Source organism: Choloepus didactylus, chromosome 11, assembly GCF_015220235.1.
Source record: "Choloepus didactylus isolate mChoDid1 chromosome 11, mChoDid1.pri, whole genome shotgun sequence".
Taxonomy (NCBI): domain Eukaryota; kingdom Metazoa; phylum Chordata; class Mammalia; order Pilosa; family Megalonychidae; genus Choloepus; species Choloepus didactylus.
In genome coordinates, this window is record NC_051317.1 from 68,764,602 (window position 1) to 68,788,934 (window position 24,333).

The window sequence follows — 24,333 nt, forward strand, 5'->3', positions numbered from 1 at the left end:
GGTCTTGATTTAATTACTGGAGCCCTATAAAAGCTCAGAAACAGAGGGAATTCAGAGAAGCTGCAGGTGAGAGATACATTTTGAAGATGGCCATTGAAAGCTGATGCTGACATTTTTGGAGAACTCCATTTTGAAATGCAACCTGGGAGCAAGCAGACGCCAGCCACGTGTCTTCCCAGTAACAGAGGTTTTCCGGATGCCAATGGCTTTCCCCAGTGAGGGTACCCTATTGTTGATGCCTTACCTTGGGCATTTTATGGCCTTAAGACTTAACTTTGTAACCAAATAAACCCCCTTTATAAAAGCCAATCCATTTCTGGTATTTTGCAAAACGGCAGCATTAGCAAACTGGAACAGCCATCAACAAATGAGGTCCTGCAAAATAAGATGAAGAAGAACTGTATATGAGAAAATGGACATGGATGATAATCATGATAAGAACTTTCCAACAGAATAATCTGAATATCAAAGAATTAAGGGAGGCTCTTGGGAAAGTTAGTGATGCCCTCAAATGTGTCTGCAAAAATTTTTGCTCTTTATGATCATGCTGTGAAAGTCAAGCATGAAAAGATGGATATTGTACTGATTGTCTTATGTGTTTGGAGGGTGGGATTGCACTCAGAACTGCATTTAGATCTATTCTCTCACAAAGTGCTTAATCTCAAAGTCTGATATATAACACTCTTAAAGAGAATCATGAAAGCATCCACTTTGTTTAGTAAATTGAATGGGAAGGAGTTTCCTTTGGTTGACAATCACTTAAATATTGAAGTGAGAACATTTGCTGTCTTTCCTGATTTAAGATATGTTTATCAGAAATACAGTTCCAAAAGTCCAAGCTGGCTATAACTAAGTCCTGTGTAATTGAGAGAATGCATCTGGCTACAAGACAGGCTAAGTATAGGGGCAGGCTTGTCGTGTTCCCGGAGAATCTGGTTGGGGGTAGGTGCTAAGTCTCAAGATCATTTGCTTTTATAATGTGAGTGCCAAGTTAACCCACACCAGTGAGAGCCAAGGAGGGAGGCAAACTGCTGGGCTCTTCCTGTTGTTGAAAAACACCCTGTGCCTGCAGGGGAAATTTTCCTCCACTTCCTCTGCCTTGAATGTTTCCCCAAACATGAAGGTAAGATAATAATTTCAATACTTTTGTAAATGAAGCTATGTCAATGGGGTAGTACTTAACTGAAAGAAATAAAAAAAAGGAGAGGTATATGAGAAAATAGAGAAGAATAAGATCTGGAGGGTGATTTTTAAAAATATTTATTTAACTGTATTTAACAACTCAGCCAAAGTTAGTTCTTTTTCCTTGTCTTGAATTAAATTATTGGTTCAGACGGTTGGGAATCAGGAAATGGAGATAATGTTTATGACTCTCCTTTATGGCTTTATAAAAAGCCATAAAAATACAATAGTACTATTGTTATTTCTTAGAGGAAAAATTCCTTCAGTGTATTATTTTTGCTTGATTGGGAGACATACAATGAAGCCCGGCAACTTGACTGAGCTGGCTAAGAGCTTTATAGAGAAGTAAATTTGGGGACTTGCAACTTTAGAAATTGGAATCCTGGATGAAAGGAGCAGGATTGTGAGAATAGAAGACACAGGTAGATGGAAAGAAACCAGAGGTCTACCAAATGCACATGTTGGCCCTGATGCAAAATTGCCAAACATTAAAAAAAATTACTATTCGGGAAAAAACAAAGCCAAAGACAGAAATCAACATCATAGACTGAATTTTGGGCTGCAAAGATATGTTTAAATTATTATTACAATTTTGCATTAACATTTTGATATTTAAACTTTAAAAATTTTGAATTTATACTGCTGGAACAATAATTTCGCTGTGCTGTCAGTGGCTAGATGCGGTCGGGGTTACTGCTTCTAGGGGGAGTGGCGGCCGGTAGCCGAGCCCTCAGCTCTCGGGGCTGCTTAAAGGGTACCGGCAGCGGGGGCTCTTTCCCGGAGGCGAGGGCGAGGCGGAGGACGTGGCCAAAGTCCTCGGCGAGAGGCGTGCAAGGTGTGGAGGGCGGCGATAAGGACAAAAACACTCTTCATCCAGTAGGAGTATGCGCCAAAGAGATTTATTCAGGGGTGATTACAGGTTATATAGGCTGGTAAGAGGGGCAGGGCTGGAAAGGAGGTGAAGTAGCCTAAAATGGCAATATTGAAGGGAGAGGGGCTAGGATTGGTTCTGAGAGGACGCAGGAGCCGTTGCAGCGGGCGGGGGTTGTTTTGGCCACGGTGCATGCGCACTGGCGGTGGCAGGAGTGGCCTTGGCACAAGGGAGTATGTGGGTAAGATAAGGAAGTGGGGAAAGGGCAGTTGGGAGAAAGGCGGTTTCCTCCGGCAAGCCTCCCCTGCCAGTGGCATTTTGGGTGAGGAAAAGGGAGCTGCCTTGACCTCGCTCCTCAGGCTCGGGGGGGCTGCAGAGGGCACTCACGCCCGTACCTACTACCCTCCCCAGGGGGTGATATCAGGTCCCCTGGCCCAGGCCTGGTAAGTCGAGGCACAAGCTCAGCTACCCGCAGCTAGATTGTTTCCTTGGTAACTATGCTGTCCATTTGCAATACTATATCCATGCTTACTATCCACTTGGGTTGGAGGAGGAGCAAGATATTCTTGGCTTACATAGAATTAAATAACTAAATATTAAGCACAATTTATAAAGTTAACTGGTTTAATGCCAGGGTGCTAGAACAATAGGTAAGCCTAAAAGTTACCAGAAGTTGGAATTATGATATAATCTAATCTCTGTTATTCTGCCTTCTATTTTTATTTAAAATTTTAGAACATCGTCAGCTCAAAAAGTATATAATGGTCTTACTAAAGTCATCTAGTTAACAAACTCTCTCTAAATATTTGAATTAACTGCCAATCTATTTTAAAATTTATTTTATAATGAGACATCTTAAAATTTTTTTGTACTCAAAAGTGTTCACAAATCAGTGATTATTATGGTATTTTGCTGCTGCAATAATAAATATACTTTTATCCTTCAATTGACTGATAGAATATTAACACGTAAAGCACTTGTTGAACTCCAAGTTGCATGTAGAATTCCTACCTATATTTGAAAGTAGATATTCCTATTTTTGCAGTAAATCTGAAAAGCATGTTTCTGTGGCAGTCTTTAGAGAAGGGAAGTTTGGAAAACCCTGGGTAATCCAGAAACCAGAAGTGGTTTCCAGGGCTGACCTTTTAAGCAGGAGTATTCTTTTGCCCTCGCATCCATGTTAACTAAAGCCACCGAGGGGGTACCAGAATTCTTTTGGTTGTCTCTGTGTCCCATCAGCAAGATATACTTTGATTCCAGTTGTTTCAGAGCAAAAGAAGCTTCCCTCTGAGCTGGCTGTGGCCCAGCCTTTAATTCCACCCTGCTAGGACTGAGCTCAACCTGGGTTATGGTGAGGGGCATCATTCACTCTCCTGGGCTAGCACGTGGCCATGCATTGTGGTTTATCAGGCCAGGGACTCTCAGCTCCAGAGCTGATGTGAAGTTATCAGCTGTCTTCTACCAATTATCCATGTTGGTGTTTGTGTGCTTTCAAAATAATTCCTTTCCAGATGATAATACTATCTTATTGGCAAAAATAAGTTTAAAATTTAAAGGAGACAATAATATATATTCTCTCTACCCAGAGATAATTGTTAACATTTTAATCTATTTCTTTCTAGTCTTTTATGAAAATATGTGCAAAATATATTTTATTAAGTTGCTATTAAACTGTATCTGGATCTTTTTACTTATTATATCATAAGCATATTCTCCTCTCTTTGAAAAATCTATAAAAACATGCTTATAATGACTGCATAGTACTCTATCATATTATGGTGCTGTGTCACATTTCTTTATTGTTAGAAGTATTGCAAATTGATGTTTATTTCTAAAAAGGATGTAAGTAAATTAACTAAAAAATCTGTACTTTTCTTCACCTATACCATGCCCTATGCTCTGAATTTATTGATCATTGCATTGATTAGCACATGCCAATGATTTAGATTTGATTTGCCATACTTTAATGGAATTTGTGCATTCAGAATCTAGTGTATACTACAGAATTTAAGATTTTATTGTTACACAAAATAAGTTCATTTTTCAAAAAAACAAACACAAATGACCAGAGTTGGACCCATGAGAGAAATGAGAAAAGTAGAGATGATGGCTGTGGTCAGAACACGTTAGAGGAGGGAGGGAGAAGTTAATGCTCAGTCAGGGATAAGGAAGAAGAAAAGAGATTTCTGGGAAATGTAGTTCCAGTTTAGCTAAGTTGACATGGTACAAATCTACCATACCTTCTCAACTAAGCAATTCCTTTATGGGATCAGTTTAAATGTTGGTTTATTTCTGTCATTCATGTGACTTTTATTTATTTTTGTCCATTTGATAATATGCTCCCCCAAAGAAGGAACAATTACTGGTTCCTTTTAAAAGCTACCCAGTCAGCAAGTTTTTAAGAGCTTCTCCTGGCTGATAGATTCAGCTTGTATATCATCACCACAACTGGTCTGTGATAAGCAGATCTTGATGGGCCATAAAAAGGAGTACATGTTTGGGGAAGGTGATGGCAAAGGCACTCCTACTCAAAAGTGTATTCCTTAAAACTTGGTTGAACATTTTTTAAGCTCATGTGACAGGATATTAAAAATACCCTTTTTTCACTATGCCTTAATTTTAGGTCAAGCTCAGAGACCAAGAGCAATGGCTAAGTGCTCAATGCTCCCACATTTTAAAGTGAGATGCTAATATTCTATGCAGTATTTCAAAGAGAGTAGCTCCAAATCAGTCTGGTGACCCTTAGGCTATCCCTATTCTCAAGGGTATGCAAATAGAGGCCTCAAGATTGTATCACTTGGAGTGTGGGGGATATAGACACTGATACCTGACCCGTACTTGAGAAAATCTAAAGGCTGGCTGGCCTGTCTGGTAGCAGAGTAAATCAATAGAGCAGTATCAATAACAGCCTAGACTTCCAGAGTTTGTTGAAACAAAGATATGTGCACAGACATGGACCTCTGAAAGGGAGCCAGACGTGGGTCATTGGGGACCCTACCTGAGAGACTGCCTGCAGGATGAGACAACCCCAACAGATAGCATCAGTGTGGAAAGGACTCCCAGGAAGCAGGCACTGATGAGGGTCATAAGTGAGGAAAAAGGCGTGAACCATTTGTGCCAGAGAATAATGGGGCACAGACCCCCAGGGTGGGGAACCCAGAGACCCACAAAACACCTCGAGAGATAAAGAATCAACATTCAAACATCCAACATACCCTGAATCACCATCCCCAACTCCAACTGGATCAGTCAAGCAAGATCCCTTTTTTTTGGCTTTTGCTCATCTCACTGCTGTGCTCTGACTTTGAAGAAGATGCAGCGGCTTGGGGAGGTAGAGAAGAAAAGTGGAAGAACAAGGTAGAATTTTGGTGCTGACCCCACTTCTTCCCCATTACAGACCCCCAGGAACCTAGGAGAGAAATTGAAGTAGCAAATATCAGACTGTTCTAGAATTATCATTGCCTGAAAATTGTGCCCATTTGTTGATGCCTGAGATTGACAAGTAAAGCTAATGAAATAAGCTTGCCAAGGGCAGGAGTAAAAATGAGTTGACACAGCACAGAGGAAAGGCATAATGTAAAAAAGAAAACAAAGTTTATAATTAAAAAAAAAAAGCTAAAAAATTATATGCTTAATGTATTCAAACCTCCCCCCTACCTTGTTCACCCATTTCCGAGTTCTCAAGCTCCTCCTGGTACCTCTGGGTTCTTTTGAATTTGCTAATCAGAATGACAATCTCAAAGGTAACGCCAGAAATAGGCAACTAGGATTTTACAACTGAAAGGAAGATAGCTGATAGGAAGATTGGTGACCTGGGAAGGCAAGTGGAAGGGTCTGGAAAAAATGTAGGAAAGCCAAGCCACAGCTATGTTGAAGGGAAAGAAGTTTGGGAAACTCGAGAAAAGAGAAAAAACAGTGGCTTGTTGAAAGGTGGGAAAAGAGTTTAAGGACTTTATACAGGGTTATGAATTGAAAGCATTTGCTGGCCTTTGAGAGTCTTCACTAAAGATTCCCTCTTCAGTTGTCAGTTAAAGTAAGTATATATATATATACATACATACAGGTAAAAAGTAAGATAATAGAAATCACCTATAATTTCACGACCCAGAAAGAAACTATTATCTTTTGTCAATTTTCTTTCCAGATTTGTTTTTTCAGTACATGTTTGCCTTTTAAAACAAAATGTAATCACATCTTACATACTATTTTGTAACTGGGTGGAGTCTCAGTGTTTAGGCTTATGCTATCACATAAAGGTGATTACAAAAGGCCTCAGAGAGGTTTTGAACACTGAAGGAGCTGCCCACGGCACTAAGGAATAAAAGGAGAATTAGCACCACTCTGCTGTGTCTTAACAGCAATCAGCACTGTTACTTTTTCCAGGCTTTTTTTCCCTCTGGGTGTTTCTCCTCAAGGGTACTAAATTGAAGAGAAGTCCAGTAGAGAAAGGGATTAAAAGATGATAGGACCCTAAGGACTTGCTTCAGGCATCTTACTCTGCAGCGCTAGAGAAGTGAGCATTTTCAATCTGTTTTTCCAAGACACTGCCCAATCCCTAGTTGCTTTTTCAGAAAAGAATAATAGGAGATGGGATAAACAGAATTATATTAAACTTTTATTTAAAAATAGAAACTGAAAAGAAAAGCAGAGTCATGTAGCTTCTCCAGGGTTTCTTTATTTTCTTATGCTCCCAATTCGCAAATACCAACTTTGACAAACGTATTGATTTTCAACTCATTAAAGAAATGCAAGCTAAAATATTGCTTTTGTTTTTTCTTCTTTAGGCATTAAGCTTATTCATTTTGGTGGGATTTATAGGAGAGTCCCCAGGTTTTTCAAGGTGAGATGTTTTTGGATCGTGTGTGGAAATTATTAAAAATTCTTATTTTTTTCTTAAGACATTCTTTAGTCAAGTCTGATTTTACACCAAAGCCTAAGTGTGTTTATCCATCCATCTATATTTTTAAAAAAGGCAAGGATAGCAAAAGTGTGTATTTTTATTCTTATTTTAATTTATTTACTTTTTTTCCCTGAAACGAAGAAACTTGAGGACTAAATGTACTTCCAAGTCCTTTGCTTGGCCCAGTACCATAGTTGTACCCATAGTTCAGAGAATCGGAGCAGACCTAGACATCCTAGAGCAGAATTTGATCATTCATGTAATCCTTGCAAAACATCCTCTGGATTTTAAAGCTTAGGAGTTTTTTTTTAAGAAAATAGCTTTATTTGTTCTTGAGCCTGGAAAAAAGCCAGCATCATTTATCATGGCCTTGGTTTGTTTTCTTTTCTTTTTTTTTTTCCCCACAAATAAGACTTTATTTTCTCTGAATTTTAAACAGATTCTTGGACTGGTGGCTCATAACCATCAGCTCATTCCACTTTAGCACCTGTCTCATCTCTAGTTGCTTTTCCAGAACTACTACCTTCACCATGAAGCTCCATGAGTTCTCCCAATTCAAACTTGGGCTTCTGCAGCATTTTTACTTTTCTAACAAGCACATCATGGAGAGGATAGATAGATTGGCAAGCTTTTTCTATGTCTTTACTAATGCTGTCTGGAATCAATTTATTGACCACTTCTTCCAAGTCATTTGTCTGTTCCTCTCTGGTCATGATTTCCCTCACCTTTTTCTGAATTTGGCGGACCTGTTGGTGCTGGGTTTACGAGGTCTTCCGAATCTGATTGTTGCATTTTTTGGTAAAACTAACACTGAATATTCGAAGCAAATAACCATGGGTAGTTTTGACATCTACATGAGCTTCAATCATGGTCTGCCATTTTTTGGCCATGGAACACATTTTGTCATGGGTAAGATCCATGCCACAGATGTTGGCTAGGCAGTTTTTGCCCTGTACATCCTCAGTAATTAGCTTGAATTTTCTAAGTGCAACTTCATCATTCTACAGGTCAGCAAGGCTCACTTCAAAAACACGACCTTAAGTCCATCAGATGCAATTTTGGTTCCTTGAGTCCTTGTAACTAGCGTTTTCCCAATATTTCTTGCATTAAACTTTGCTGGTGCTTTCACATCATACCAATCTTTCTTAGAAAATGGATCAACCACTTTCTTCTTGGCTCCTTTTTTGCCATCTTTTGAAAGACACTTGTTCTTGCCAACCACCATGTTGTTTCTCTGGTTTGTTTTCATGTGAGTCTGATGGGACAGAGCCAGGTCAGTTCATTTTATTGAACTGTCAGACTATGTGTCTAGCACTGTGCTAGTTCCTGGGGATACAAAGAGCAGTAAGAAGGCATGGAGAGCCTGCTGGGCAGTTCTGATCTTTAAAGAACTCATTGCAGTTCATACATGATGAAGGCTATAGGAGAGGCCTGCCCAGGGTGTGTGGAGAGTACTGAGGGGTGAGGCCAAGTCAGCTTCCCTTCCCAAGCCTTGGGGGTTTGGTGAATGCCTTTGACTTTTCTTTGGATAAATAGAGAAATAACAGTAAGCTCAGACTGTTTAAGGATCGAAATACTAAGGTAATTGGGTCATTGGTACCATTATCAGAGATATAGCAGAGATGTTAAAACTACAGGTAAGCAAGGTTGGTCCCTTATAAACACTTGAAGCACATGAAACCAAGAGATGGGATTCATTACAAGGGTAACTTGACAGGTTATAGATATGCACGAATCACCTTGACTCCGGATGTCTCCTAGCCGTGGGATGTGCTCAAAATCCAGTAATCAGGAGCCCAGTTTCCATTATTTCTCAAAGAACCTGGTTTTAGGGAAGTCTTTCTTAATATCTTAGGTGTAATCCATGAGACCTCAACTACTAGACCAGAGCTGAGCGTTGTGTGCAAAGTCAGAAGCTGGTTTATTGCTTGTAGTAAAATTTAAGTCACCTCTCCGTTTCCCACATGTACTTTATCCGAGTGGAGTTGTTCCTCAAAGCTGCTTCCTGCCTGGATGTATGCTTGAGAGGTGGCCTAACAAAGTGGGGGAACATTTAAAATTAATTCCTGTCCATTTTGCCTCTGCTATTTTTTAGTCTTCTGCTTCTCGTGGGTTCTTTTTAGAGCTTCTTGTATCTCATTGAGAGTTTCCAGATAACTCTTCAATTCATCATTCTGAACTCTTGGAGGCCATAAAACCTTCCTTCTATTTGATCTTACCCTCCCCTCCAACACTGGTTGCTCCCTTATTTATAGTTCCATAACACTTTATGCTATACCCATTTCTTTATGAAATCTATCAAATTGGACATATTGTATTATCATTATTTGTTACACATCTGTGTTCTGGTCTTCTCCTCCATTAATGGTCAGTGACCTACTGTTGTGGTTTTCTAAAATTGACAAAGCACAATATACCAGCAATGGGCTGACTTTTACAATGCAGATTTATTCATCTACAAGCTTACAGTTCCTAGGCCATGAAAAATGTACAGATTAAGTCATTAATAGGGTGATACTTTCTCTGAAGTCTGGCTACCAGCAAGCTTAGTCTCCTCCATCAGATAGCAAGGCACATGGCAGCATCTGCTGGTCCTTTTCTCCTGAATTTCTTCTTTGCTTCCAGCTTCTGGCTTCAGTGGCTTCCTCTCAGCTCTGGGGCTTTTACTGTGAGGATCCTTTAATTTCATCTCTCAGCTTCTGTATGGGTTTCATCCTCTTATAAAGGATTCCAGTAACAGAATTAAGACCCACCTTGAATGGGGTGGGTCACTTCTCAATTGAAATAACCTAATCAAAGGCTCCCACTTACAATAGATCTACACCCACATGAATGGATTAAAAGAATATGACTGTTCTAGTTTGCAAATGCTGCTGGAATGCAAAACACTAGAGATCAATTGGCTTTTTTTTTTTTTTAAATCTTCATTTTATTGAGATATATTCACATACCACACAGTCATACAAAACAAATCGTACATTCGATTGTTCACGGTACCATTACATAGTTGTACATTCATCACCTAAATCAATCCCTGACACCTTCATTAGCACACACACAAAAATACCAAGAATAATAATTAAAGTGAAAAAGAGCAATTAAAGTAGAAAAGAACACTGGGTACCTTTGTCTGTTTGTTTGTTTGTTTGTTTCCTTCCCCTATTTTTCTACTCATCCATCCATAAACTAGACAAAGGGGAGTGTGGTCCTTATGGCTTTCCCAATCCCATTGTCAGGATTGGCTTTTATAAAAGGGGGTTTATTTGGTTACACAGTTACAGTCTTAAGGCCATAAAGTGTCCAAGGTAACACATCAGCAGTTGGGTACCTTCACTGGAAGATGGTCAGTGGCGTCCAGAAAACCTCTGTTAGTTGGGAAGGCATGTGGCTGGTGTCTGCTCCAAAGTTCTGGTTTCAAAATGGCTTTCTCCCAGGACATTCCTCTCTAGGCTGCAGTTCCTCAAACATGTCACTCTTAGTTGCACTTGGGGTATTTGTCCTCTCTTAACTTCTCTGGAGCAAGAGTCTGCTTTCAACGACTGTCTTCAAAATGTCTCTCATCTGCAGCTCCTGTGCTTTCTTCAAAGTGTCCCTCTTGGCTGTAACTCCTCTTCAAAATGTCACTCTCAGCTACACTGAGTTCCTTCTGTTTGTCAGCCCATTTATATGGCTTCACTGATCAAGGCCCACCCTGAATGGGTGGGGCCATGCCTCCATGGAAATATCTCAACAGTTATCACCTACAGTTGGGTGGGGCACATTTCCATGCAAACAACCTAATCCAAATGTTCCAACTTGATCCCCACTAATATGTCTGCCCCACAAGATTGCATCAAAGAATATGGCTTTTTCTGGGGGACATAATACATTCAAACCAGCACAATGACCTTTTCTGAGGTACATGTAACTTCAAAGTACTATAACAACCTTTTTATTTTTTGTATTTCTGTAACTCCGGTATCTAAATAGTGCCTGGCATATAATAGATGTTCAATAAATGTTGGTTGAATTCATTAATCTCTTAGAAGAATACATGTTGGGATACTTTTAGTGTCTCAGAAAAAAAAAGTCATAAAGCTAATGTTCTTTCATTTTGACTATTCTTTGTGTCCCCTCTCATCTTTCTACCTGTTTTGTGATGGGCAATTTGACACTGTGACAGTGCCTCCTCTCCAGTCAACTGCCAGTGGGATTCCTATGCCCCTTGGTCAGAATGCAATGGCTGTACCAAGACTCAGGTGAGACCATGCAGAAGCTTTGTATTTCATTATTTATATGCAGAATTAGCTTAGGAATAGCCAAAAGGCATTAATTTTTGAACATTATTTTTATCTTTCTTGAAAATTACATTAAAAAATTTGAAGGGAGAAAAGCATGACTTATTTAATAATTAATCCTGTAATATAGTAATTTCTGCATTCTGATTTTTCTTGAAGGACTTTTCTAAAGGTTATCTTTGAGTTAGAAGTATATATGGGTAAAAGTTAAGGGAAACTTGTTAACTCTTTGACTATGAAAGAAATAGGAATAGCATGAAATGAAATCAGTAGATAATTTGAAATGTTTCATATTCACTGGGCTCAATTTTTCTTCTCATTTGAAACACTCACAAGTAGCAAGACTACCTGCTTTGTTTTATGTCACAAATAGTGAGTCATGGAAAATTAAACATTTTGTAATATTTTAAAGTTTAATTCCTAAGTAATTAAAATAAAATACCAGGTGTAACCTGGAGATTATAAAGTGCTTCTAAGAATGCCTTTTCTTTCTTATTATGAAATGCCCATTGGAGAAAACACAGAGAAGTATAAAGAAGGGAAAAAAAGCTACCCATCATTTCACTATTTAGAAGAAACCAATATATCAGCATTTTGGTGTATATTCTTTCAGCTTACTTTATCTGTGTTTATAATTTTTAAAAATAAGATTATTTGTTCATAATTTTGTATCCTACTATTTTAACCTGACATTATATTGTGAAGAGCTGCATAATTTTCCATTATATGAATATACCCATCTTGTTTATCCAGTTCCCTTTTGTTTGATATTTTAAATTGTTTCCATTTTCTGGTATTTTAAATAAAACTTTGATGAATACTTTTTATTCATAGATATCTAACGTCTTTCCTGATTATTTTATGATGCATTCCCAGAAATCTAATGTTTTCTTTTAAAAATTATGATCATTTTAATGGTTAGATAGTTTTAAGGTAGCTCTATTTGGATAAAAATAAGTATTTAAAAATAGTTTTAAAATAATTAAAAAACAGAAGTCTGTTATAGGAGATAATTTCTGTTTTGAAGCATCATCATAATCATCATCCCCATGAAACATTTATTTAGTACCTACATGTGTGGTATTCCCAAAGCAAGTTATACAAATGCAAAGTTTGGCTTCTGGAAAATATAATAGATGACAACTCTGATTACAGGCAAACAGGTACATGAAGAACAAGGCAAAAGTCAAGCAAACACGAAGTACATAAAACACTTATAATTTAAAAAACAGTTAAGAAAGACCTCTAAATAAAAATAGAAAGCTAGAGGGTATTTTTCATATATGTATATTTTTTCCATTGAGTGGAGGACAATCATCATGCAATGGACACATCCTTAGATCATAAAAGCAAACTTCTCATGCAGAAAGACACAAGCGAAAGTGGGAAAGGAGTCATAAGATCAGAATTTGATGGATGGGAGACTGCTGACAGTGGGCTGCCATCAAAAGCGCCCCGGTAAATGGAGAGGGAAAACATTACTTACAAAAACAACACAGTCTGTGCTTTGGGACCTTAGAAAAGGTCAAACTAATAAGCCACATATGAGAGGTGTCTTCATCAGTTAAAAACAGAAACCAAAAAATTTATCAATTTTTTTACTGGGTTTCATTTTCCGCTCATTTTCCTCAGTGGCCCCTCTGCTTAAACACAATGAAAGGTACCAGATTCATACTCCAGCTTGCTGCAAACCTGCTCAGGGTTCAAATTACACTACTGGGGCCCCTTGTCCCAATGAATCCCACTTGTAACCCAATTTAGGACGTACGTGTAAGTTCAAGATTGATCGCATATCTACTCTTCCCTGTTGGTTTCTGTTCAACATTTAAATCCTCTGGATCTCAGATTTGGCTCATTTTTGTTTTGGGGGAAGGGGCAAGTACAGGAAGAGCCCTAAAAGATGCTTCTTTGATTGATATTGGGGAGGGAAAGGATTTTGCTGATCTTTCTGTTTTAACAGGAGATATTTTCTTGTTGAATGAAGATTAAATGAATTTTAGGATGAATTCGTTGTAAGTTTCTCATTTGGCTTGATCACTTCCTAGATTTTCCCATACTACTTTGTCCCCACACATTTGTTTTTAGCATATTTCCCATTTTAGAAATCAGTTTTTGATTGTCTAATAAAATTCCATTGTAGAGGTAGCTTTACCTTTGGACTACTTAGACATCTGTTTTGTAAACTTGACCTCCATATAACATATTTCTCTCTCTTTGGATTCTTCCTTTTGTCTTTCTGAAGAAAGTTTAAAGGTCAGTTCAAATCAAATGACACCACTTTCTAAAGGTTTTCCTGACTCTACTTCATCACTGCCACCCTTTTCAGCTTCCCTACCCTCCCTTTGGTATAATTCATTTCACTTTTTCTGGTTAGCTCTTGGTATGCAGCTTTGGCAAAAACCTTAATCATTCTTTACTGTAATCTGTTTGTTTCAATGTCTACCCAACTAAGCTTGACTCTTTTGGGTTACTTTCTTAAAGATTCACTTATTTTTTTTTCACCAATCCTGAAAGTAGTACATAGCTGAGTCCTCTCTATAAATTATAACCTGCGTGTCACTGAACTCAAGGACGAGTGGTTCTGTGGGTTCATTGATTTTGGAGGTTTTGCTTCTGTTGAACACCAGAACAATTTCCAAAACATTGTTCTCCAATTGTATTAATTTCTCTTGGATTTCTTTTCTCAGATAAAAGATACTGAAAATGTCTAAAAGCCCTACGTGATTTCTGTTTAGACTCGCAGGCGATCGGTTGCTGTTTATGGTCAGTATGGGGGCCAGGCTTGTGTGGGAAGGACTTTCGAAACACAGCCATGTGAACCTTCACGAGGATGCCCAACAGAAGAGGGTTGTGGAGAGCGTTTTCGGTGTTTTTCAGGTAATTCATCCTCCATAGTCTTGGAATGAAGACTGTAAATTCAAATGCGTTTTTTGTATAACTTGCTCAATATATAGGTATTTGTTGATTTTCACTGAACTTATATTGGTCTATAATTTTTTTCCCCAAATATGGGCAGGATTTTTGTTTGCATTTTAATTGCACATTCAGTAATCATCTTTAATATGTAAGGGGGTGGCACCTGGTAGTAGAAGTAGGAATATTCTTTGCCTCTTTGAATAGAACTATGTCTATTGACAGACCCAAACAATTCGTGAAATCACACTTTCGGGGAAGATGTAGAGTGAGTGTGGTGTGAGCACTGAGATTGACCTAAACAATTTACTGCCCAAATTGCTGTTATGTTTTGTAAGATAAGCAGCTCAAATTAACTAATCAAGGAAGAATACGTCACCCCATCCATGGGGTGATTAAAGCATAGTTTTGACATTAAATATTGTTTAGCCTATTGTTTTTGTTGTATGTATGCAGTGATATTAATTCAACAACCTTCAGCAAACACTTATTATTCTTGTATTCCAGATAGAGTGATGAGGGTTGTGGAGATAGAAATGAAACACATAGCCTCCTCCCTCAAAAATATTACAGTCTTATGGCAAGAATAGTACATAAATAATCCCTGAGTCCTAATTGCTCCTCAATAATATCTGTAAACTTCTATCAGATGACATCTCCTTTGGGATGACCTAAATCAGGAGATACTTCATTTGGATGCCTTCCTTAAACCTAGAACTAACTCACATTTCACTTCTCTATGTTCCCTATGTACCTTGTACCAGCCTGTAATCTGGCTATCTTTTTTGATAGATTGTGAACTCTTTGAAGATATGGTATTATATTTCTTTGATTTTTGCATTATGCTATGATAATTGTGTGAAGAACACACTATGAGAACACAGAGGAAGGACAGGCATCCTAACTTGTGGGGTAGGGATGGTTTCTGAGAAGAGATAATGTTTAATTTGATTCTTGAAAGGCAAGAAGGAGATAGGTAGAGAAAACCCTACAGGCAGGGAGAACTGTAAGTGCAAGTTCACTGGGATGACAGAAAACATGGTCTTTTATTCATGCAAGTCGTCTAGTATGACTAAGGCATAGGACGGTGATAGGAGAATGTCTGGGGGTGATGCTGGGGAGGTAGACAAGGACTAGAACACCTTGTGCCCTCTTTCTGTGTTTCCTTGGTATACTGGATATATGTCTATCATAACAATTATGATCAATAATTTTAACAATTACAATCATCAATTATTTGTATCTTCACAGTCTTTCCTATTAGATTGCAAGTTATGTGCAAAGTTGGCCAGAGACCATGTTTATTTGTATCTGTACCCCAATACCCTGAGTGCCTTGCACAGAGTTGGTGCTAAACAAATATTGAGTTCTAACTTTCTGACCCATCCCCATGCTTTCAAAGCTTTTACATCTAAATCACCAAGAAAATCAGGACTTGGGCATCTTGGTCAGTAATTGCAGAAAAGAAATGGAAAGTTGGAGGGCAGGAAGTCAGTCTTCCCAGTAATTGGCATTGAATGATTTGATGATTGTAGTTGAGAGCCTGGAATTTTGAATTCAGGTCCTATTTTCAAATTTGTATTTGGCTGAGGTCAAAATCACTTCTGTGTGTTGCAGAATGAGGATGAGAATAATCACTAGTCCTTACCTGGACACTCTGAGAGTTTATCTTAAATTCATACTAGAAAATCAGTGCAGTGTCGGGGGTGGGAGAGAAACCTTTTAAATCTTGGAGCCTGTTTCCCTTCTTCCCCCTTTCATTCTAGTGTGGGGGGCCTTTCTTGTTTTTAGGTCAGTGTATTAGCAGATCTCTGGTTTGTAATGGGGATTCTGACTGTGAAGAAGATAGTGCTGATGAAGACAGATGTGAGAACTCAGAAAGCAGACCTTCCTGTGACATCGATAAACCTCCTCCAAATGTAGAACTTACTGGAAACGGGTAAGGGGCTGGACAGCCTCCAGCACACACTGATGGGGCCTGGGACATAGTTTTCCACTTTGTTTTGTTTTATAAGGGGGCTGATTTAATGACTTGTTTGGTTTACCCTGATATGGAACCACTCTTTCTAGAAGAGAATGAAGAGATAAGAGAGAATGACAGGAAAAGAAGAAAGAAGGGGGTGTGTTGTAATACTTGGGCTGAAAAGTGAATTCCCAACCCAGCTGGGAACTTTCATTTCCAAGTAAAGTTGGAAGGATCCTGTGTTTGCCTTTTCAAAAGGAATTCTGAGGAATTTTAATTAAAGGTCATCTGGCCTATGTCAAGACTCCACGCTTTAAAAGAATTGATTTTAAAGTGATAGTTAGATGTGATTTTTCTATAATATTTAAAAATTTATTAACACAGAAACAGGGTAAAATTATTCTAAGAGTAAAGTATTCAGCATACCAAGAGGCAATTAGGGAATTCATTGTATTCTCCTCAAGAGTAACCTTAATTGTGCTAGTTTTATCTATGGATTCAGTTCAAAACCGGCTGTTGCCATAGATACAACAGGGCTGTGTGTTTCCCAAGTATGTTCTTAGACTGAAAAGATGTGGGGTAGTGTCAACTATTATACCAAGCAGAGGAAGTTGGATAATGTATGGCATGCATCAAGATGCTGTTCTCTTTATTTGAAGTCTCTCAAAGAGGTGCTTTGCTTAACTGTGATGTATTTTTAGAATTTCCAGGGTTCTCTAATGATACCTTTTTCAGCAAGTACTATTTCTCAATTTTAACTGCCTTTTCTTCCTTCTTTCATTTATTATTTCTTTCTTTCTTTCTTTTAATAGTTACAATGCACTCACTGGCCAGTTTAGGAACAAAGTCATCAACACTAAAAGTTTTGGCGGCCAGTGCCGAAAGGTGTTTAGTGGGGATGGAAGAGACTTCTACAGACTGAGTGGCAATGTCCTCTCCTATACATTTCAGGTACTTAATTAAATTGATTTAAATTGTTTCTTATTTGCAAATTGTTGTCAGAGATCATTATTTACATGATTTTGATTTTTTTGGTATTTGTTGAGAATTTACTTGTGGCCTGATATGTGGTCAATTTTTGTCATTGTTCCATGTGGACTTTCAAAGAATATGTATGCAGGGCAATAATGACAACTAGATGATACGTTTAACTTGTGTCAGTCAAACTGAAATATCCTCAAGCCACGTTTTTAGCTCCAGTTTCCATCCTGGCCCAGGACTTACTGTCTGCTCCTTTGTAGGAATAAAACTCAAGACCTTGGCTGTGACTGGTTATAATTCCCTTAGGACTGCCACAATGTCATTTTACTTAAAAATGCTTTTATTTTAAAGTCATAAAATATTTCATATATGCAAAAAAGTGTGGATGATATATATACAGGTTAAAGAAAACTGATAAAACAAACATCCATATATGCCCACTCCCCATCTTTAAGAACTAGAATATTGCCAGTGACTTTGAATCCTCCTCAAGGATTTTGCTTCTTGAATGCTGTTTCTGTCATACACACAGTCACAGCCTATGAGGGCCATGCCAGTCCAGAGGCCAAAGATGACAACGAGCATTTTCTAATACATGAACTTTTATTCAGGGCTTACTTACAGGGTGAGAAGTCATGGAGAGATCATGATGGCTCTCTCAGGCCGGGCAGGCATCGCGTTTGCAGGGAAGATGACCGAGTGATGCAAAGAGGACAGAAAGCCATTTATAAGAGTTTAAGACAAAAAGCCTTCCTAAGGGTGAGGGGAGCATAGATACGGGAACAGGTCATTCTGACCTGAGAGGTGGTGCAGGAAGGACCAGAATAACACTTGAACAATTATATTTTGACCTTTTTGTGAGACTAAGAGCCCCTCATTTCTTGCCTGCTTCCCATAAAGTTACATTTTAAGGCCAATTTACCCTTTTTCTCTTTACTGGCTTAGAAAGACAATAGGTTAAACATTTAGCTGCTTGGGTCATGCAGACTGCTGTGCACCAAAGATCTGCAGGACCGTTTTGCTCAGGCCACGGGTTGCCACAATCCACCCCTGCACAACAGTTTGCATTGACTATAGGACAGACTTTACATCCATAATTCACAACAACAATACAATAAACAACATAGTAATAATGCACTGGTACAGAGAGGTAATAAACCTATTAGCAAGTGGTGCTATAGCCAGGTTAATGAGTTTTACCATTTAGCACAAGTACTGCTTGGGCTAAAATAGCTAAAGGATAACACTACCAGGCACTCTGCTTTATTCTATATCTAGTTTTTACCATTTTTTCAACCTTGATCACAGAAATAAATTTCCCTTCCCACCAACTTTCTGCAACTTTCTATATTCATTTAGGTTTTGTTTCATAGCCCCTATTTTTTTTTTTTATTCTGATACAACCAGTCATTTAGGAAAAAATGATTTCCTTTTCCTTCAATAATAATAATAATAAAAAGACATTCCTCATACCCTCTACATTTAAGTCATCAAAATAATTCTGGAAATTGTTCTTAAGCATTTCACAAAATATTTATTACCAATAACATTATACCTGTTATAAGGCTAAATACTGAAAACATTTTAGTTAATCCATTACTGAAATAGTAACACATTTTTTTAAATAAGAATTAACAACACATGTAAGCATTAAATTGGACAGTTGAGTGGTTTAACAGTATATATATATAAACTGAGTCTTCATAGTAGATAGAAGGGTTCCAGGTGAGGGGGTTTTAAATACCATGTTTCCTTCCCCTGCAGTGAGCCCTTTAGTGTCAGAACTACAGTTAGGTTCCTATGTAATTCTAATACTTATGGGCTTAGGATTTTCAACCAGCGTGGCGACATGGGCCAGAACCAGAAAAATTGACCTTATTTTCTCCAATTTCTAGTGTTTGTGGCACAGACAAGGCAGAGTTATTATTATTGTCCTATTGTGGCTTGAAGGCAGCCAGCCCCTTTATCTGGAGTTAATGCTAATATAGTCCTCAAGTCCATTGTTTCTATCATCCTTTAAGTGTTTAGCCGTATTTATGGAGGCGTGAAGGCATATTTTGTCCTTTTGGACAGAGGAAAGGGGCCAATATAGTTTACTTGCCACCAGGTGACAGCAATCTGGTGTCCTTGGTGCCCAGTTTTCCGGCACAGCCATTCAGTCAGTTTATGCATCGTTGGTGTTAGGCTGTGGATTTTCGCTAGGGCATCTGCTTCTATGTTACTTGGTAATGAATTGGTGTTATGGGAAGAGACATGAAAAACAGTTACCTTATATTTGTGGCAGGGAGTCCAGATGTCTTACTACTAGATCGTGTTAGTACTGGGCTGGACAGTCACGGCTGCCCAGGTAGCAGGTTGCCCATGTGCCAATCCATGCAGAGTCAGGTGTATTTCCTTGTCTGTCAACAGTGGGCATGGGAGGAGCCACCTTGGGAGGATCAACAGGAAACAGGGCATGCTGCTCTTTCACATAGGAGGCTAGTCCTAAAATTTCATGCATCTCTGTTTTTAAAGAGCTGTTGTCAAAGATTCCACATCATAGAAGGTAGACTTTTTATTTTGTCAGTGTGCTCACCTGATCACTCTCCAAGTGGGGCTTATTTATAGTGTCCTGTATTTGCATACCTGTATGGGTATGGTCTTCTGTAAGGTCACTGGGCATCTGAGATAGACCTTCAGCACTCACAACAGAGGATTACAAACTGTGCACAATTGCTTTTTTAATGGGCCATATCTGAGTCTTGTGCCCTTCCATAGTTGGCACCAGAATCTAATAGGTACACATTTAGCTCGTTGCCTTTGCCACAAACCCCACCCAAAGCCAATATTGGCACTGGCCACATCCAAATCACAGGGTATATCGGGGTCCACCCGCCTTAAAGTCTGTGCTTGCATAATAGTTTGCTTAGTCTTTTAAAACCCAGCCTGCTGTGGAAAATCCAATTCCCACACTTTTCCTTTTATACTTAGGATGTACAAAGGTTTTAAAATTCATACTAAGTAGAGTATAAACACTTTTCAATAACTTAACAAACCAAGAAAAGCCATCAACTGTTCAGAAGTAAGCAATGTGGGATAACTTTGCATTTTAACAATAGCAGCTGAAGGAATAGCCTTAGTTTTACCTAACCAGACAATACCCAAGAACTTGATAGAGTAGTCAGGCTCTTCTGGAGGTTTCCACATTTGAAGGTATCCTTGTGGAAGCACAGCAAATGTCATTGTTTTTTTCCCCACATGAAGCCTAACACAGGTTGACTGGAAAAAATCTAAAAATATTCTAAATAACATATTAGCAAGGTTTAACACAAAATGAAACAGGAGCAACCAGTTTGCTAATGGCTTTCTAGGTTTTTGTCAATATTGGTTACTAATATCTCTTAATTCGGCCAGGGGAAAAACTCCCAGGATGAAATGAGCACCTTCTGATTAGAAGCTGCTGCTACTGCCCCACCTTTTTCCTTCCATGGGGGATCAGGGTGCTGAACTTCCTGTGCTTTAACCCTTTGTTGGAACAGAGGTCGAGTATTCTTACTTTCCTTAGCATCAATTTCCCAGTCAGACAGGGGCTCATCATCTTTTGATGAGGAATTAACAGGGTCCCACAGTTTATGGTTCCAGTCAGGGGAAGCCAGGATATGCCTAACTTGCCCTTTGGGCAGCTTATGCCCTCTTACTCTAGGGTCTGGTGTGCCAATATTTCTAAACATTTATCTAGAGCATCTTTCAATTCCGCTTGTGCTAACCTTATATCTTTTTCTACCTTTAATTTACCTCCCAGGTGGCTTATGGCCACCTTTGCTGCTAAAGCTTCCTCAGTAGCGGCGCATACAGCCTCTAACAATGGCCAGCCTACCGCAGCCACAATCTGGTGGCCCCTTTTTTTTTCTGAATCTCCAGTGGTCCTGTGGCCTGATACAGGATGGCTATTTGTCTAGCCGGAGAGTTATAAACATTTCCATACTCCCTCAGGAGATTCCACTCATCTAGGAGGGTAGTCACCCCTCCCCACATAGACATTCATTCCACTGGGAGGGTGGGCAGCCCTTCCCACATAGATGTCACAGGCCTCCCCGGTATTCCACCCGGGGCCTTCTCCTTTCCCCTCCCTAAGTTCATGTCATCAGTGACTGGGATCTCCTCAGTCTCTGGCTGGTGGCTATTTACTTCTCCTGGCTGGCTCACCAATTGTCACAGCCCATGAGGGCCATGCCAGTCCAGAGGTCAAAGAAGACAACGAGCATTTTCTGATACATGAACTTTTATTCAGGGCTTACTTACAGGGTGAGAAGTCATGGAGAGATCATGATGGCTCTCTCAGGCCAGGCAGACATCACATTTGCAGGGAAGATGACCGAGCGATGCAAAGAGGACAGAAAGCCTTTTATAAGGGTTTAAGACAACTTGCTAAGGGTAGGGGGGAGCATAGATGTGGGAACAGGTCACTCTGACCTGAGAGGTGGTGCAGGAAGGACTAAAATAACACTTGAACAATTACATTTTGCTCTTTTTGTGAGACTAAGAGATTCACTTCTCGCCTCCTTCCCATAAAGTTACATTTTAAGGTCAATTTACCCTTTTTTTCTTTACTGGCTTAGAAAAACAATAGGTTAAACATGTAGTTGCCTAGGTCATGCAGACTGCTGTGCACCAAAGATCTGCAGGACCGTTTTGCTCAGGCCATGGGTTGCCACACGTATCTAAAGATGAAATGCATCCCATTCCTTGATTTCCACACAAAACATACTCATGTTAAACAGGTTTTGCTTTTGGAGGATTCCCCTGAAGATTTATAAGGAAGATAGTGAGAGAATATTTATTGTAGTAGGGCAAATAAATTCAAGTAAAATAGTTGGCATCCTCCGTCTTAAAATGTTCTTAAACAGTTTCAACAAATTAAAGTTGCTGGCCTCCCTGTTTCAGCCTCCTTCTTTCTTTCCTCTTGTGACATCCCCATTTATCCCTCCTTTCCTCCATTCTTCCAAGTACTCAAAAAATTTCCTATGCCATTCTCCTTATCTATCTTCCCAAATTTGTAAACCAAAACTATTAGGATATTGGTAGAAGAGCCTTTTATTTACCAAGATTAATTCTTTCCAGTCAGCAGTTTCGATTATAAATAGCAAACTCACCACCCTTTAACTTAAAATAGAATAAATTACATCTAAAAGTTACTGAATCACAAAAATTGAAAGTAAAATTGATCTGGAAAAAGCAATTTTTGAATGTCTATTTTGACATCTCCACTATCTTAGGCAATATATGTAAATTTAATCCTCACAACAGCCTTGGAAGGTAAGTAATATCTTACTCTTTTATCTATGTGGCAATTGAGGCTCAGAGCTCAGCTGATGTGCTCCAAGTCAAATTAATACATAGTGGAGTTTGGATCCAGGTTTGTCAGATTTTAAAGTATAGTTTTCTACTATATTTTACTCTCCCACTGCTTTGTGTTTAGTATTTTTTTCATCTGTAAATTCCTCATGGGGAACAATAGATATTATCATTTAACCTTTGGCCAAAAGGTGAATGTGAGGTAAGTATAGAACTTCCTCTACTCCTAGGAAGATGTGTTGCTAATTCTTTCATAATTATAAGGGATTGTGGTAGGGGGTGGGGATGGTGAGAGATTGCATATACTTCTTTGGTGAAATGTAGAAAGTTACAGAGCAGAGAAAATAAAAAGAAGATAATTTCTGACTTAATTGGAAGGTAGACGTGTTGGAAGTCTGCAACTGGTGGACAAGAGTAATAACTTAATAGCAGCATAATCCTGACATTCGTTTTCCTCAGCATGGCTTGATTTTTGGATTGATGTCTGGAATATCTTTCCAGTCACTGAATTTGAAGGAGTTTCTCAGAAGTAGAGGGTAATTATAGCCTGTTGCTGAGTGAAGAATAGAGCTGTTTTGAGGATCCAGCCAGAGGGAAGTGAGATGGAAGCCACGGGTGGGTGAGTCCGTGACAGAAGTGCTAAACCCTTGATGTGGGTGCCCAGCGCTCTACGAGGTAGTTGGTGCTGTGTGGAAGGTGAATTTTGGCTTGTTGGAACCTAAATATTAGTGAATAAACAAAAAGCAGACTCAGTCAACCTCTCCTATAATCTGTTTTGGTTATCAGCATTGTGGTTTATCCAGGGCAAACCTGGCTTTTGTTGTACTTAGATGCTGTGCATATTCTGTGTTTACTCATACTTTTCATACAGCAAGAAAGGCCTTTGTAACCTGAGCACAGTCCTTCTCCATGGTCTCTTTGGCAAGGCGGCACTCTCCTTTGTCAGGCCTGGGAGATAGCTGAACAACTGTTATGTTTATTCTCAGCATGGGATGAATTGCAGATGGGGATGAGTAAAGATCATGATGGAGAAAATAAATAATTTCCTGGATCTTTCTGTATTTGGTCTTGAATTTACTTCATTGTATTTTTTTTTTTTTTTGGAAGAGAGATCCCAGATGCATGTCAAATGAGTAACAAAAATATATTCTAAAGGAAATTTTAACCAATGGTAAATTATCTGAGCCTCTGCTCCCTCTACTGGTATGAGTACTAATGGTTTTTGAAATCTATCTTGTTAACTAGGAGTAGTTTGGATAATGATAAAAATAGCTCACATATATTAAGAGCCTTTTGAGTACTTAACAAAGTTCTAAGTGCTTTTTACATGGATCTTTTTACCTGATAATAACCCAAAGAGGTTGGTACTGTCATCCTTATTTTACAGGCAATGAAACTGAGGCAAAGAAATGCTAAATAATTTACCCACAATCACAGAGGTAGTAGATGACGGACCTGGGATTTGAACTTTAGCAGTCTGGCTTCAGAGCCCTAGCTTTTAGCAGCACATTATTGTTATAAGAAAGAGAGGGTGAGGGAGAAGGGAGGGGGAAAGGTCAGGGAGAAGGAGAGAGGGGAAAGAGAGAGAGAGGGAGGGAGGGAAAAGGAAAGGCAAGGAGAGGGATAGGGAGAGGGGGAGAAGGAGAGGGAGAAGGAGCAAACTAGAGAGCTTAACTTAAACAGTTGTGTGCTCACTTCTTCATCACCATGCTTCCCACTGGATGTTTCCAGTATTTATATTTCTTGTCAGCTCTCTGTGGGCATTTCATTTTGACAATTGATCTAGGGTAAATAAAGGATGTGTAAATGTCTCCTCCATCAAGCATACTTTGAGAAGAGCTGTCACTTCTTGATCAGTCTTCTTGATTAGTCACAATGTGACTAACCTGTTACCTGTTTTAAAATTCTTTTG

General features: G+C 38.9%; 1 protein-coding gene and 1 pseudogene across 2 annotated transcripts in view; one reads left to right on the forward strand and one right to left on the reverse strand.

The window, feature by feature from the left end:
• Positions 1-989: 989 nt before the first annotated feature.
• C7 (complement C7) overlaps positions 990-24,333 on the forward strand; it is a 58,693-nt gene continuing 35,349 nt past the window's right edge. The window contains exons 1-6 of one of the 2 annotated variants that reach the window (XM_037799164.1): positions 990-1,123; positions 6,838-6,893; positions 11,116-11,191; positions 13,966-14,107; positions 15,935-16,082; positions 16,919-17,057. In XM_037799164.1, coding sequence (XP_037655092.1) covers positions 1,118-1,123; positions 6,838-6,893; positions 11,116-11,191; positions 13,966-14,107; positions 15,935-16,082; positions 16,919-17,057 — 567 coding nt within the window. In that variant the 5' untranslated portion in view covers positions 990-1,117. The remainder of the gene's footprint in view (positions 1,124-6,837; positions 6,894-11,115; positions 11,192-13,965; positions 14,108-15,934; positions 16,083-16,918; positions 17,058-24,333) is intronic. The other variant, XM_037799165.1, reaches the window with a different exon arrangement.
• LOC119506188 lies at positions 7,385-8,178 on the reverse strand (annotated as a pseudogene).